The 16,185-nt window shown below is 36.6% G+C and overlaps 1 protein-coding gene across 3 annotated transcripts; it reads right to left on the bottom strand.

The window, feature by feature from the left end:
- Positions 1-1,413: 1,413 nt before the first annotated feature.
- kynu (kynureninase) lies at positions 1,414-11,870 on the bottom strand. 3 transcript variants are annotated; one of them, XM_028464388.1, is made up of 15 exons: positions 11,691-11,843; positions 10,237-10,416; positions 10,026-10,146; positions 9,721-9,803; positions 9,056-9,117; positions 8,898-8,969; positions 8,371-8,445; positions 7,541-7,687; positions 5,128-5,226; positions 4,989-5,062; positions 4,749-4,801; positions 4,069-4,154; positions 3,751-3,981; positions 2,506-2,650; positions 1,414-1,724 (listed from the first exon to the last, which is right to left on the bottom strand). In XM_028464388.1, exons 2-14 carry the CDS (start codon positions 10,397-10,399, stop codon positions 2,522-2,524), a joined length of 1,395 nt encoding a protein of 464 aa, XP_028320189.1. In that variant the 5' UTR covers positions 10,400-10,416; positions 11,691-11,843; the 3' UTR covers positions 1,414-1,724; positions 2,506-2,521. The 3 variants fall into 3 exon arrangements, with proteins under 3 accessions (XP_028320189.1, XP_028320198.1, XP_028320181.1); XM_028464397.1 differs by lacking the exon at positions 1,414-1,724 and adding an exon at positions 2,003-2,194 and having other exon boundaries at positions 11,723-11,870; XM_028464380.1 differs by lacking the exon at positions 1,414-1,724 and adding an exon at positions 2,003-2,194 and having other exon boundaries at positions 11,691-11,827.
- Positions 11,871-16,185: the final 4,315 nt, after the last annotated feature.

Here is a 16,185-nt window from a genome sequence, read left to right as displayed (position 1 = left end):
AACCTCTATGTAGCTGCTGTATGGGAAACACAAAGGAGAATACAAAAGGTCTTTGTGTCCTGGAACCTACCTAGCCACCCCCCCACCCTAGCTGAGGGGGGAGTAGTGGCCTCAGTAACATAACAATGGTCACAAGCTGAGTTGTTCACACCCGCCATCTGACACCAGCTTGGACATTAAAGGTATAGGTGTCAAATGACACCACTCTGGTCATGCTAGTGTTAAGTTAGGGTTCGTTAGTCCGTAACGTAGTTGAGGTATTAATACAAGCGGAAGTATAAGTACGTAGCGTCTCATTGGCCAGTTTAGGTCACGTGTTGTACCTATCGCGTGACCTACACTGGCCAATGAGGGGCGTTCCCTACGGATAGAATGCCGGTATGTGGATACGTATTGACACCCACTGCCGTATTTCAATGGATAGAAGCTGCTTGCTGTATACACTTTAGCCTCCATTCTCGTGTGTATTTCCACAGTATACAGGTGGTTTGAGCTCCTGTCCTACAGATACTAAAACAAGAGAGAGGCCACAAGAAAAAATGGGACAGTTTAGACACCGAGCTAGCAGGCTAACTGTTCCTAACCAATGTATGTACCTGGATAATAAGATTAGAATTTATGCCTGCGCATGACAACTTATAGAAACATGAGCAATAACTGCAACACTATCAGTTTCAATGCGCTTTGAAAACCTGTGATCGTTGGGTTCGTACCTTTAGTCCAGACGAACGGTGTGATTTAAACGTGAAATAACGCTCAATCAGTAGAGGTGACAGATACCGCAGGAGCTTCTTCTTCTTCTTTGGTGGGATATTATGGCGGTTGGCAAGCGACATTTGGTGCATTACCGCCACCGCGCGGAGCTGCTTCTTCTTCTTCTGTGTTTTGACGGCGTTCAACGCATGCGCGAAAAGCGTCTACATCCGGTCGGCCTATTTTAAGGCAGTCAACAAATGACAACAAATTCGATTAATTTGAGAATTTTTTTCCCCATCACTTTAGTTTGGTTTAAAACGTAAGGATACAGTTAAAGATTGTTTTTGTACAACCCCATTTTAATTATGGCATTTTTTATTCATAAATGCAGATATTAAGAAACGAAACCATGTTTGACACATTTTTTTAATTAGTAAAAAAATATATTTTTTTGATTAGTAAAAATATATATATATATATTTATTTTTTTTTACTAATCAAAAATACATATATATTTTAGTATTAGGTTGGTGCATTCTAAACCTGCTTGCCAAGATTTCCCAAATCATAGGACATTTTTTGTTTTGAGTTACCTCAGTATTATTCTAGTTATAGCTTTTTTTTCTGTTTGTTTTTTGATCATCAATGTTATGTCGTGTGTTTTGATTTGTTCATGTGAATATCTTTTTTATTTTTCAAAACACAACAAACATCAAACACCGTAATTTAACTTCTTTATTTACACCAAATACATCAATTCACCATACTGTCAATTTCAATCTTTGCTCCTGTACCATACATCAATGAACTTTTGAAGCTTATGTACAGTGACGAAATGTCTCGAGCGCTTGTATCGGCCCTTATGAAGTGACGAGACATGGTCTTCCCCTCACCTCATTTAAAAAGACGAGGCCGAGACTAAGATGATCATTTTCATTTTTATTACTACAATGCATTGTATGTTCTATCAGTCAGTGAGGTATGAGTGCTTCTTTGTTGGTGCAACTTTCAGGGGACACACAGAGGATCTGCAGTGCAGAAGAAGTCATTGATCAGCAATAAAACACAAAAATACATTAGATTTAATAAAAAGCGACTAAAGTTTCAGGAAAACTGTTCCACATTTACAGCATAGATATATATTTTTTTATATGTAGGCTATTTATTTTTTATAGACAACGCATTGGCTGTGGATTGATGTGCCTAAAGTGCCGCCATGTTGGTACAGGGCTCGGTGGTGGTAGCATGATTATGTATGAAGAAAGAGTTAGCCTACACCTTAATCTAATTGAATACTGTACACCTGTTATATGTCGGCTCTTATTTTTTTATTTTTTAAATTTGTTGACAATTAAGTGATTCATCAACACTTTAATAATGTAAACTTGTTATTCCTCTAGACATGATGCGTTGTAGCGTGTGGGCCTGTTCCAGATGGCTGCCACGTAGTCCAAGGGTGTCAAAGTCATTTTAGTTCAGGGCCCAAATATGGACCAGTCTGTCCATAAAAAAGAAAATTCAACATTAATGTGCGATGGTTTGCATTTTCACACATTAATGATACATAAATCATCAAGTATGTGAGTATATCAATCCCTGCAGAATCTTCACAAAAATTTCTCTGATTTTGAGAATTTGGAGAAATTTCGTGAAATAATTCGAGAACAATTTGCCAGGTTTTTGTAAAAATTGAGTCCTTTCAACAATTTGAGATTAAAAATGACTGCGGTAATGTGACATAAGAACGGGAAAACTGAGATCTGAAAATATTGTGGATATTAATTGAATTTGTGGACAGGATGGTAATACCTGCAGGAAACGCCCCTCAGGTGCTGCTGTGATTGGCTGCCTTCAGTGCTTCTCCGAGCATTTGGATGAAGCGGTGAACGTCAGTGAAGGTGTTGTAAAGCGGCACCGGAGCGACTCGCAGCACACTGGGCTCCCTCATGTCACACTGAGCAGCAAGAAAACAGGACAAGTTTGATCAGCTCTGTAATATTTAACCAACAATTTATTCTGAGTTATGGTGTAGTGAAAACCATTTACATTTTTATTCATTTTTATTCAATATTCAGTCCGAACAAGCTGAACAGAGAATCCATGTGTGTAATCAAATGTCTCAAAGCCTATTGACATAAGGTGTTAGACTTTTGCCTCAGACTTTGCCTCCACGTGAAGTGATAAAAATTCTGCAAGACTCAAAATGAGAGATTTGCTTGACCCGTAAACACTCGCTTTAGCGCGAGAAAGTATAGCTAATTAAAGTCCATATGTCACCATTTTTAACATCGTATGTTTTTAACCTCATCTTATTCTATGGGCAAATAATCATGTCGCTATATGGTAATAAAAGTGGCAAAAGATGCTCAGTTTGTCCGCAATCTTTAATCAAACATTGTAATTTTCACTTTCGCCCAGCACCCAGTTTAAATTTTGCTGAAATCCCAACTCCATCATTTTGTCGGTTGTTCTAACATAATTCGTCACACCTGTATACGACTTATTTCATAACTAGGTGGTATGATGAATTCTGTACCACACAAAGCGCTGGCTCTGTGTAAATAATGGAACTCCGTTCGCATAAGTCTTTCCTACAGTTAGCTGCTGCACAGTATTTTGACAGTACGTTCTTCATATACTATGATAACAGTGATGATTCTATTTAACTCCATAGTGACCTTTCAGCAGAAGGTACAGGACCCATATGCAAAAGCCTTTTTGTGCGTCACAACCCAAATATGGTCGTTCTCCCAAAGACATAAGGGCAACAAGAATAAAATATCAAATCCAACGATAAGATGGATGAATTAATGTGAAATACTTATTTTGTTCGTTCACTATTTAGGGTGCGTTGTTGCATTTAATATTGTCACTCGCCACCAAGTGGTCATGGGTGAGAATTGCAATCCTTCAAAATGATGAATGGCCTTTTTTTTTACCGATAAATAATACCGATTAACGCAATCCCTGATATAATTATATGTATATATATATATATATATATATATATATATATATATATGTATATATATATATTTACAGTGCATTCCTCACCACGACCCCCCTCTTCTCCAGCTCCTGGAAAAGCCTCTTGACGGGGACGGAGAAGGACAGAGACAGCTGACAGCCTCTCTGTTGGGGGTCCGATGGCGTCACGATGTGAACGTAAGGCTTGTGCGGCCGCCTTGCGTCCCGCGTGTAGAAATGCTGGATCAGGAACTCCAGGTAACCCGTCAGCAGCAGGGACTTCCTGCGCAGCGCCTCCATGCTGGTCATGTTGAACACCTGAACGCATCAGCACACAAAGACATTACGCTGAGGTTTTTCTCATAGCTGGACAAAAAAAGATAGCGGTAGAGTGCGACTGCACACCTCCAAACTGGCCTGTAGGGGGCAGACCAGCAGGAAGGACTGGTTTGAGAGCCTGAAACCACTCACTCCAGGCTGGAGCTCCATCACTGAGAAACAACCACAGAAATGGAGTTTATGTTGAATATTTGCACTGGATTACAATATAACACAAAAATATTTAATCCCCTTTTTCCTTAGTTTCTCCCTTTAATGGTATGACTGTTTGTAGTCAAACCATAGTGTTTGTTTGTGTTGGTACTGTTTTTATCAAGTCTGGCTCAGGACCCAAAAAGTGGGTCGCGGACATGTCAGGAGCATTTGCCTGGGCAAAAAAATCCAAAATATTTTGTCTAAAGGGGCAACTTCTTTGTAAATTGTTAATGGAGAAATCAAAATCCTATATTGTTTTTAGACATTCAGTTTCTTAAATTGCATTTATTTTTTTGTTGCTGGGCTGCACAGAAGCACGTGTTTGGCTGAAATGCAAAAGTAGCTCATTCAAAAACTAAACCTTTATTGCTTCGGGTTGAAATGATGCTTTTTTTTTATGAAATAAACTAGAAGTTAGCTATTTTTCTGGTTTTGAGTTGCAGCTACAGTAAATCACCAACACAAAGACACACAGTAACCACCAGGAGAGCGCGGTTCGAATAGCAGAGATGGAAAAATGGGAACAAAGACATAGCATCAGTCGGACTCACCATTATTCATTTCAAAGCGAGTTTTCAGGTCGTGTCCCCACCATCCCATCAGCCTAAGGGGCAACGATAAATGACTTTTATCTACGAGAATAACCAGTATATACAGTAGCATATAATATGGATGTTGTGATTGGGTTAGATGGTTCAGATCAGCGCTGATTTCCCTCTATATGATTTAAGTCTAAATGAGGTTTTTCAAAGGCGGCGATGGTCAGAAAATTCAAACGTAGTCATTCTTACGCTGGTTTGATGGTATGTTTGTGCTTCTCATGAACGAACGCTCCAGCGAGGCCCCCAGCCCCTGAGTTTATATACTGTAAAGACACAGATCGACATGTAAAAACACACCTGGAGACGATGAGTTTCCTCTCTTTCTGACCTTGTAGGAACACCAGCAGGCGAAGTCCACGTCCCAGTCGTGCAGCTGCAGAACCGCGTTTCCTGCAGCGTGAGCGCAGTCGAAGCCGACGTAACAGCCCTGAGATAAAAAAGAAGATCATTTTGGTGTTTAGTGTTTGTTAACCCAAAGGGACTTCTGGTTAGATTTGCATCTATAACTGTTTTGTCTTCAACTCATCACAACTTGTCAACTTGCTTACAATACCACTATTTAAGGTGACATAAGCAGTAAAGGCTAATGCTCAGGGTGCCTTTTTCCAGGGAGCGTCACTCACTCTCGGATTGTAAGTTATATTGTACCATTTTCCTCATTTTTGTGTTCATTCTTGTGTGACAATATTTAAATTGGCAGTGGAACTTACCGTAATGCAAATGGCTGACACCTAAAATCTTGCCTTGGGTGTTAATTTGCTTATAGGTCCGACACTGTTTTAAGGCATGGGTTAAGCTTGTTTTTTTGTTTTTATTTCAAAATCTAGATCAGTCATCAAAACAACTAAAACATCCTGAAATAGATCAAAAGTGTCCTCTAGTCCTTCTCCTGTAACCTTTAAATCAAAGAAATGGTTAAGTTTGACCACATTCAGCACAATTAAGTCTTTTTGTCATATATGTACAGGTACATACACGAAATTTGTTCCCTGCGTTTGACCCATCATTCATTCATGAGGAGCTACGAGCAGCCACAGTGTAGCGCCCAGGGAGCACTTAAGGTCAAAGGACTTGCTCAACATCCCACAGTGATGGCCCGGGTGAGATTCAAACTAGTGACCCTCCAATTACAAGCCCGTGTCCTTAACCACTAGGTCACCACTGCCCTAGTTAATTTTTTTATTGATCACATTCTTAGACTTTGGAAGGGAATGGGAGATAGAAAACAGTGATGTGACATGTCTTCATCAAAGGCACGGTGGCTCCAGTCGGGCTTAATGATTAGCTTGTTGTTGTCCCCCAGGCTGTGTAAAAAATGTACAGGAAGATTAATACTTGTACTTGTTACAGCCTTCTCCTGACTTTCTGCCCAGTTGGCCAGACCCCAACTTGTTCAGCATTTCATTTGACAAGGCTCTGCAACCTTTAGTCTACAAGGAGCCATTTAACCTCATCTCACCTGATTAAAGTCCTCCTGGAACCAAAAAAATACCTTCTCAATGAACACAATACATGTGCAGTGAATTCAATTCTATACAGTTAAAATTATATAAAATAATGTTTGATTTAATATGATTAGATTTTTATTGATCATGTAAGTGGAAACTTAAAAACAGATTAAATTAAAATAAAACAAATTGACATCAAGAAATAAAACAGTATCATCTTCAAATTCTTACACATCTCAGTTTACATGAACACAATGTTATATAAAAAATATATATTTTTATTAGTTAATGTATTTGAAAGGCTACAAAAAGTAACTTGGATTTGATATGTGGTCAACACATGCTAATTGCTAATTTCTTGCCACACATAAAACATGCATATTTAACCGGCACAATGGTGATTAAATGAATCTGTTCCCACACAATTAAAATCTCTATTTTCTTCCAGAATAGTGTTTTTGTTGGTTTAGTTATCTCACCAGGGATTTAAAATTTGAGGTTAGCCACAAATGCAGGAAAGTTGAAGGTCTGAAGGTGCTGAGTCATTGCACAATGTGATTTATTTTAGGTTAATAAATTGTTATATCATTATGTCATTTGTCATTAATCATTAATAGCCTCTGTAAAAAAAATAATTATTTACACCAATAGCTTTTTTTAAAGCTATAGGAAGCCATTGCATAAGAGTCAAAGAGCCACATGAGGCTCCAGAGCCGCAGGTTGCAGACCCCTGGTCTAAACCCACGTAGTCGGACAGCTCAAAGGGCTTCATTGCAACGTCGATGTCCTCTTTGGATCCATGACCTCTCTCATACAACAGGACGGCCTGAAGTATGTAATGAACAAGTAGTCTGTTCACAATGAATCCTGGAGTGACATTGGGGTTTTTCCAAGAACTTTGCTGAAGTTGAGGAGGGAAACAAACGTCTCCTGACTCGTGGCTGGGGTGGCAATAACCTCCACCAGCTTCATCATAGGAACCGGGTTGAAAAAAATTAAGTCCACAAATCTGCCCGGTCTGCTGGTGGAACTGGCAATGTCAGCGATGGGCGGGGAGGATGTGTTGCTGGCAAAGATAATATGTCGTGGGGCCAGCTTATCAAGACGACCAAAAACACTGCAACACCAACTGTACCAGTTCGTTAAAACTCGTGACACGTTTTACAATATAATGAAACCCCTTTTGGTCACTCACATTACATTTCAGATGACAGCGGTGCATCATTTACACACACAAGATAACATGATTGCTAGTCGAACTGTAACACCAACTGGTACAGTAAAGAGTGCTACCTTCTTGTGTCCAGCCTCAGTGATGGTGGCCATGTCAAACAGCTGCCCAGTGTAATACTGAACGCCGCTAAACATCACCACGGCGATGGAATCGCCCTCGTTCTCGATGACCTGCAGGATGTCCTCCGTCCTCAAGGTTTCCTCGCCCTGAGAGGACAGTGATTATAATTCATCAGGAAACACAGAAATCAGCTTCAACATTTTTTAATTTAATTTAATTTAATTTAATTTTTATCTTATTATAAATGTTATAATTTTTTTAACAAACAAAAAAAATCGGAAAATAGATAAATAAATAATGCTGGCAAAAACAAAATGACAGAAAAACTCATAAATGAACAACAAAATTCACAAAATAAAAACACAAATAAACAAAATAACTCCAAAAATATACAAAATGACCAAAAACACACACAAAGCAACAACCAAAATATACAAAATGACAACAAAAACACAAAAATGACAACAAAAATACCCCAAATGACCATTAAAAGTCTGCAAAATATTCAAAACAACAACATAAATACCTAGTTTGATGATTAAAAATAGTATAAAAGTATAAACTGGCCAAACCCTTTGTGCTTTCCTGTAATAATTTTTAGATTGGTCATTATTCTTAATAAACTGTAGAAGTCTGGTTCTGATCACCCTGTGATCCCAAAAATCCTGTATTAGTTTAAGATGAGATTCTTCCATCTTTAGGTCAAAGGATCATCTCCTCTTTTAGTCTATTTCTCACTAAATGTTATTACAAATGAGCATATGACAAAAAAAAAATCAATGATGAAAGAGATGCAGAAAGTCGTGGTGATTAGATAAAAGTGGCGTACCGGTCTGGGCTTCAGCAGGATGAGGCTTTCCTCTGGGACGAACCCTCGCAGGCGGACTTGAGACTGAGCAGCGTACTGAAAACACAAGAGACCACTCGTTGCCTTTAAAAGGCTTTCCTTTTTTATTTGCCTGTTGTCATGGTGACAGTTATGCCCTTTGAGGTGAGCAGATTGGCTTTGAAGATTAATCTGCATAAACCCTAAATAAAAATGAATTACAAAAGTATAAAACAGTGAATGAAGACGCAACAGGAGGTATGAAATAACACAGAATGTGACACCAAAGACCTGAAAATGTCCACAAAATACATACTGTATGTGTAAATGACCACAAGAATTAGATTAAATGCATCAAAACTGTGTTTTCTTGGCTGTAATTATGAAACGACATTAATAGCAGGGCCCTTAAAGCATTAAAAAGCTCCAGGCTCTATTGAATCAGTCAAAGTTTAACCAGATTGTATTTATTGATCCAGCGCAGGCTCCTATAGAAAACCCCCTGGTTGGACTTTAAACTGTATACTCACATGATCCGAAGGGAAAGCTTTGTCCTCAAGAAGGATTTTGTGTCGAGCTTCCGTGGGTTTGTAGAAGGAAAGCTGCATCATTCACATGTATCACAGGCTAACGTTAGAGGACAGGAAGAGGCTTTGAAATAAAGGCCCTCAAACTGCAGCTTTCTTACCATGAGAAGATGAAGATTAACTGTTAAACCGTTCATCACCGCCACTTCTTCAGCTTTCGCTCCTGTGACATGACAAAGCCAGAACATGTTAATCCAAGTGTTTATGTTCTATAGTTTTTATTATTTTTATTATATAAAATTATTTTTAATTTTATTTTATTTAATGAGGGTTTATATTATTATTATTATTATTATTATTATTATTATTATTATTATTATTATTATTATTAAAACTGAGCACCCATTAATTTTGTATCTTTAATTTTCAATGTTTCCTTACATCAAATGTGTCAAACCCAAGGCCCAGGGACCAAATCCGGCCCGCAGGAGAAGGTGAAAATGACAGAAGGCATGAATTATTGTGTAAATGACCAACTAATTCAGTTGTAAATTGTTGTTGAAAGAACATATTCCAAAATATATATAAATAAATCAAAGGACACATAAATATCTGTCACTTATTGCTTAGATGTTATAGTTTTCACCATACTTTATGTCTAATTTATAACTGGAAGTGCAAACTTGAGCACTTTAATGTTGATATTGTTAGTTTCCCCCCTCCCTCAAACCCACTTGTGATCCAACTGGTCCGTATTTGGCCCTTGAACTAAAATGTGTTTGACACCCATGTCGTACATGAATGGGATCCATATGGACCTTCTCACCTACTACGCTGGCCATGAGCTCCTCTATGTTGTTCTCGGCCCAGGCCCAGGGTCGAGACCCCTCGGTGTGACCATGAACGCCCCTGCACACCAACAACACACGTCACTCATCAACCAGCAGATGGAAATCGAGCACAACTGTTTTCTCCCACACTGCTGCTTCCCTTGAATGTCACACAGTGCTGGTTTGTCTAACTCATTTATCCTCAGATTGTTCAATAACTGTAACAACGCTGATAAATAAAGTTAAAACAGATTTGAATGTGCAGAGCCTGCAAATGTTGTGGGATGTCAGCAAAACCTACATTTTCGACCATTTTTCCAGCTCTTCCTCCACGTATTTTCTAACTTTCTTTGGCTGAAGCCCCAATGAGTTTCCCACCAAATAAATACAGTCCTTATCACCGTCAACCAATGACATATCGGCTGCAAACAAAGAGGATTTCATTTATTTCTGAAAGTTTTTCTTCAATGTAAAATGAGAGATTGTGATTTTTTAGATCCTTTCAGACTCACAGGGAGGCAGATCTTTGATTTTGGGCAGCAGGAACTCTTCTCTGAGGAACCGCAGCTCATCTTTTCGGTCCAAATAATCTGCAACACGTGCAGAGGTGGGAGTGCAGCCCAGGAGAGCCGAGACCCTCTGCACGGCCTCACTGGGATTTAAAAACTGGTCCATGAGGAGAGCAAACTGGCCTGGAATAAAATTAGACAGAATAAAACTCCTTTTGCATCACAGGAACTACTTCTACTACAACTGCTTTCATTATACTAATACTATGAGATATCTGGAGAATACACTTTTTCTTTCTCCATAAGTGGATGGATTTAATAGGCTCTACAACTCTGTGTTTTTATACTTTCGAGTTTGGACACCCTATGTGGGGTGTGCCCTCTACTCCTTCCTGCTCAATATCTGCATATCAGTCCTTTTACAGCTTTTTGGGGTTACTTTTTACTGTAGTCAGCCTGCTGCTAGCATGCTACGCTAACTATCTGTTAATTGGTTTTTTTTTTTAAATCTGCTTTAGAGCACAGTGTGTGAAAGTGAAAACATAATTCAAAATGACTGCAATTTCAAAATGTTTTACTACAAGATAGTGCTGCCGAATAGCTGATAAATCCACTGATAAGTCGCTCCAACATATAAGTCATTTTAACATATAAGTCGCTCTAATGTATAAGTCATTTTAACATATAAGTCGCTCCAACATATAAGTCATTTTAACATATAAGTCACTCCAACATATAAGTATTTTAACATATAAGTCATTTTAACATATAAGTCGCTCCAACATATAAGTATTTGAACATATAAGTCATTTTAATATATAAGTCATTTTAACATATAAGTCGCTGCAACATATAAATATTTTAACATATAAGTCATTTTAACATATAAGTCATTTTAACATATAAGTTGCTCCAACATATAAGTCATTTTAACATATAAGTCATTTTAACATATAAGTTGCTCCAACATATAAGTCATTTTAACATATAAGTCATTTTAACATATAAGTCATTTTAACATATAAGTCGCTCCAACATATAAGTATTTTAACATATAAGTCATTTTAACATATAAGTATTTTAACATATAAGTCGCTCCAACAAATAAGTCATTTTAACATATAAGTCGCTCTAACATATGTCATTTTAACATATAAGTCGCTCCAACATATAAGTCATTTCAACATACAAGTCGCTCCAACATATAAGTATTTTAACATATAAGTATTGTAAAATAATACAAACTTAATGGTATAATAATATAAATAAATCGACTTAACCCATGTTAACATAAAAAGCCATATAAAGATTACCAATTAACAGTTGTTTGGCTTCTATTAAATCCAACACTACACATTTATAAACCATATAATATGATAGCATAACAGATTTTCTGCAGATTTGAAGAAGGAGAAGGAGAAGGAGAAGGAGAAGAAGAAAATACCAGCCAAACTAACCAGTGCAGTGGTGATATAAACCAGTTGCTCACTGTGATTTCAGATGATCGTCTTTGTTGAAGCAGATCCTGAAGTGAGAGAGCGCTCTTTAACCCCTCAGCAGCCCTCACAGGTTAATCATTGCTGTCATGTGTCAGACAACGTAAACGTTCCTCTTTTGTCGGTGTTTGCTTTCATTTCCTGTAATGAAAGAGAATGTAGCTGCAAGAGATGACTCACTTTTTCATAGCCAACTTATTTTGAACATTTGGCACATTTTCCTCACATTTAGCTCATTTTTTATTTTTTTTCATTTGAGAGAAAAATTTGTGTGAAACACCATGTTCTATATCGATGTTAAAAATGTGCACACATGAAAAATAAATCTAAATGTAAATGTTAAATTTAAATCTAAATGTTAATTCTAAATGTAAATGTTGAATGTAAATCAAAATTTTAAATTTACATCTAAATGTTAAAATGGTCACCAAGTGTAAAGGAAAATGTTTAGTAACTATGCAAAGAGGGCAGGTCAGCGCCTGTCAATCGCGAGGCCCCGCCCACACCATTCGCTGCAGCTCAGTGAGTGAGGAGAGGGGAAGAGCAAGACATAGTGCGATCGTACCAAACTGATGAACTCAAAAGAGTGGTAACAGTTTAACAGACGTAGATACCAGCATGCTGTATATCAACTTTTGCCACTGATGAAGACACAGACTACCGTGGAGGGCGGGGTGTGGGCGGGACCTTATGACTGACAAGTGTTGACCAGCCCACTTTGTATAATTTCTAAACATTTAGGGCACAAGGGGTTAAAAACTGCCCTCAGAGGTAATGATGCAAGTTTATGACGTAAATGTCACATCAGATAATCCACCGTTACTATAAATAAAAAGGAAATTAACAAAAAAAGAGGCGACAAAATAAAACTACTAGTTTTTTAACGTAACAAAATGTGTTCTACTATTTTACACACGTAACTTCCCCTTTCAAATCCAGGAGATACGCCAAATATTACCTAAAAAACACAAAGAAATATAATCTAAAGTGGGGGGGGGGGGGGGAATAATCTAAAAATAACAACCTGATTGTGTCTCTAAATTAATAACTTTCACACAATAAAACTTAATTCTTCTCAAAATTAAACAGACACAAACACACTAACCTGCACCTCCTCATGTGTAGTTGCAGATAAATAAATACATTGGAAATATATACTGTACTCCTTAAAACCACAAAAAATACACTGCATAATCAAAGTGATCTCAAACTAACAAGAAGAGTCTCAGTAGTAGACCCTCAGAAGTGTTTATATCAGTTGGGCAAGTGGAAAAAACACACACAAGCATTTCCTCATTTGTCCACTAGAGAGCAGCAGAGTAGCAGAATAAAGAAGATGACTATAGTCTAACCCCATCCCAAATTGGTTGTCATTATAACTCACAACATTTTCCTAAATGTCCTAAATCTCAGAACTTAGATGTATACATAAGAAAATATTATCACATCAGAATATAAAATTACTAACTATCTTAAACGGTTTCTAAGAAAAGCTGTGCCCTTTGAAGATAGCTCAAACAGAGTTAAAAAAACGGAACAAGGGCAATAACTCCGTGAAAAAATATTGCGCGCCTCTCATTTTCGAACTCCATCAAGTTATCGATACCCTGAAGCCACACACAGAATTTGGTTATCCTATCTTAAACGGTTTGTAAGAACAGCTGTCCCCTTTGAAGATTCCTTGAACAGAGTCCAAAAAGACGAACAAGGGCATTAATTCCAGAAAAATTAATTGCGCGCTTCTCATTTTCGAACTCCATCAAGGTATTGATACCCTGAAGCCACACACCGAATTTGGTTATCCTATCTTAAACGATTTCTGAGAAAAGCTGTCTCCTGTAACTCGGACGGACGGACAGAGCACAAACCTGCACACAAATAGTTTTGTTACAATAATAGCTCCATAAATATATCCCCCTTCCACAATTTGTGGCGGGGGGTAATAAATAACCAACATAAAGGCTGAAATAGATTTAAAAAAAAAAAAAAAAAAGCACATAAATCTCATCTGGAGAGAAAAACACTCCAAAACACGTTTCATCAACAAATGTCAACATCTCTCTCTCTGTATTCTGTTTTTTAAGTCATTTTGTGTATTTTTGTTGTCATTCTTTTCTGTTTGTTGTTTTGTGTAGTTTTTTTTGCATATTTTTGTTGTCAATTTTTACATTTCTCTCTCATTTTCTGTTTTTTTTTTTTTTTGTTATTGCTGTTTTGTGTTATTCTTTTATGTCTATATATTCATTGCTGCTGTAACAACAAATTACAGTTTGTCTTATCTTATTAATACTAATAATACGATCAAATCTGGATTAAATCAGTATGTGAGCCAGGTTAGGACACACTCTTCCAACACAGAAAGTTACCTATACTCTGCGTTGCCAGATATAGCAGACGATTTCACGCAGAAAGCGTATTAAACTCACTAGTGACCCATAAACCACATTATATTCCTCCTGATGTTGTTACATTTGGTTTTAATCTTTTAAGATTAATTTCTGCATCAAATCTTCTATACACAACGAAAAGTTGCTGCGGCTGTTTACAATATGTCTCATGCCCGCTGCTACTCCTGTTTAGTGGTTCTCACGCTGCAACATCTGGAAACATCTGGAAACAGATGAAAGCAGCGGACATCAAACGGTGCTAATAGTTTCTGTCCTGGCGGCGTTTTGAGAGGAAACGCTGCAGGTTGTCCAGCAACATGCTTTGTATTGTTGGTGTCATTAAATATGATTACACAATTATTTCATAAAAAGGGTAATTGTGTGTGTTATTGTTATTTTTGCACATTATTAGAGTTATTTTGTCTGGCTTTGGATTCATGTTTGTTGTTATTATGTAGGCATATATAGTCATTTTTGAGTCATTTATCTGTATTTCTGGAGTCATTTGGTGTATTTGTGTCATTTATTTATTTATTTTTTCAAATTAACCTAATAACTAAACATTTTTTTTTTTTATTGCCTTATATATTTAATTTTTATTTTATTTTTGACTGTTTTTTTTTTACCTGAACAGGATGATTTCAAGCTTCTTCTTCTATGAACCTGGAAAAAAAAAGAATAAAGAAATGTTTAATCTTTAAATATATATACATATATTTCCACTTTGATGTCTATTAGAAATGTATTTCATTTACTTAAAACAATAAATGTACATTGAATAGTTCGATATCAATATAATTCATATACATTTATTTAAATAAATCTAAATGATAAAGTGGTAAAAAAAAAAAATATATATATATATATATATATATACATATATATATATATATATATGATCTTCTTTTTTTAACTTTTTTATCTGTTGTTCTTATTCCTGAACAACATTATTTGTAAGTAAATTAGTTTATTGGTTATTTATATTTCAAAAAAGTTTATTGATGCATGTCAATCCTAATTTAACATTTTGGCTAAAATTCTACATAAAAATGAATGAAGAATATTTGAATTCTAAAGGTGTGCTGTAACCTTTACCACGTGACAAGAAACAAAGGAGAATCTGAGGTCCACCTGGAAACCACTGAAGTGTGTGACTTTCCCACAGTTGGAGATGATTCCTGATGAGAAGGTGGAAGAAAAAGAAACGACCTGCTGCTGGTCTCTCCTCTCTTATTTTGGTAAAAAGTATCGTTAAGAGAAATGCTTCGGTCACACAGGGATCAAGGACTAAAAGACAAGGGTTGCAAATAACTTCAGTCTTCCTGAAACGTGCATTTCTGTATCCTTTTTGTGTCTTAAAATTAGTGGATTTGATTTTTTTTATTTTTTTAGAAATTCTGCCATTTTATCTTATCTAGTATTTTTCTGGTTTAGTCTCAATTGTTGTTGTTTGCTTTATTATGTATATTTTATAACATTCAACTATAGACTTGTGTGTCTTTTGGAGGAGAAAACTGCATTTCACATTAAAAAGTTTAAGTGATAAAGCTTAGCGCTGAAATATTCAAACCAAGGCTTGTATGCGTTGCCATGGCAATATGTAACATCATCTTGTCCTTTGATGTAAATTAGGTTGGCTTTGAAAATAAAGATAAAGATAATCCTTATTAGTCCCACAAAGGGGAAATGTGCACAGTTTCAGCAGCAAATAAGTAAAATAAAACAGCATAATAAAAAATAAAAAAAACAGAGAAAAAAAGTGGCAAGAAAGAAATCAGAAATTAGTGGTTGTGTCTTTAGTATATATAGTATATTCTGTAAGAAACATGGGCAACTATCAGGCTGGGGGCCATATATGTGGTCCCCAGTCTATATTCCTGCAGCCCCGAGAGTAAACACACCAAATGACAGAAAAATACAAAAAGAAAAAACAACAAAATTACACAAATAAGACCAAAAAAATACATATTTACAGAAAAATACACAACACTCCCAAAACACACAAGATTCAGAAAATACAGAAAAATATACACACAAAAAATGACAACAGAAATATACAAAAGAAGACT

Source organism: Gouania willdenowi, chromosome 2, assembly GCF_900634775.1.
Source record: "Gouania willdenowi chromosome 2, fGouWil2.1, whole genome shotgun sequence".
In the NCBI taxonomy this organism is placed as follows: domain Eukaryota; kingdom Metazoa; phylum Chordata; class Actinopteri; order Blenniiformes; family Gobiesocidae; genus Gouania; species Gouania willdenowi.
The sequence above is the reverse complement of the archived record's forward strand: the minus strand, read 5'-3'. Positions and strand labels throughout refer to the sequence as shown.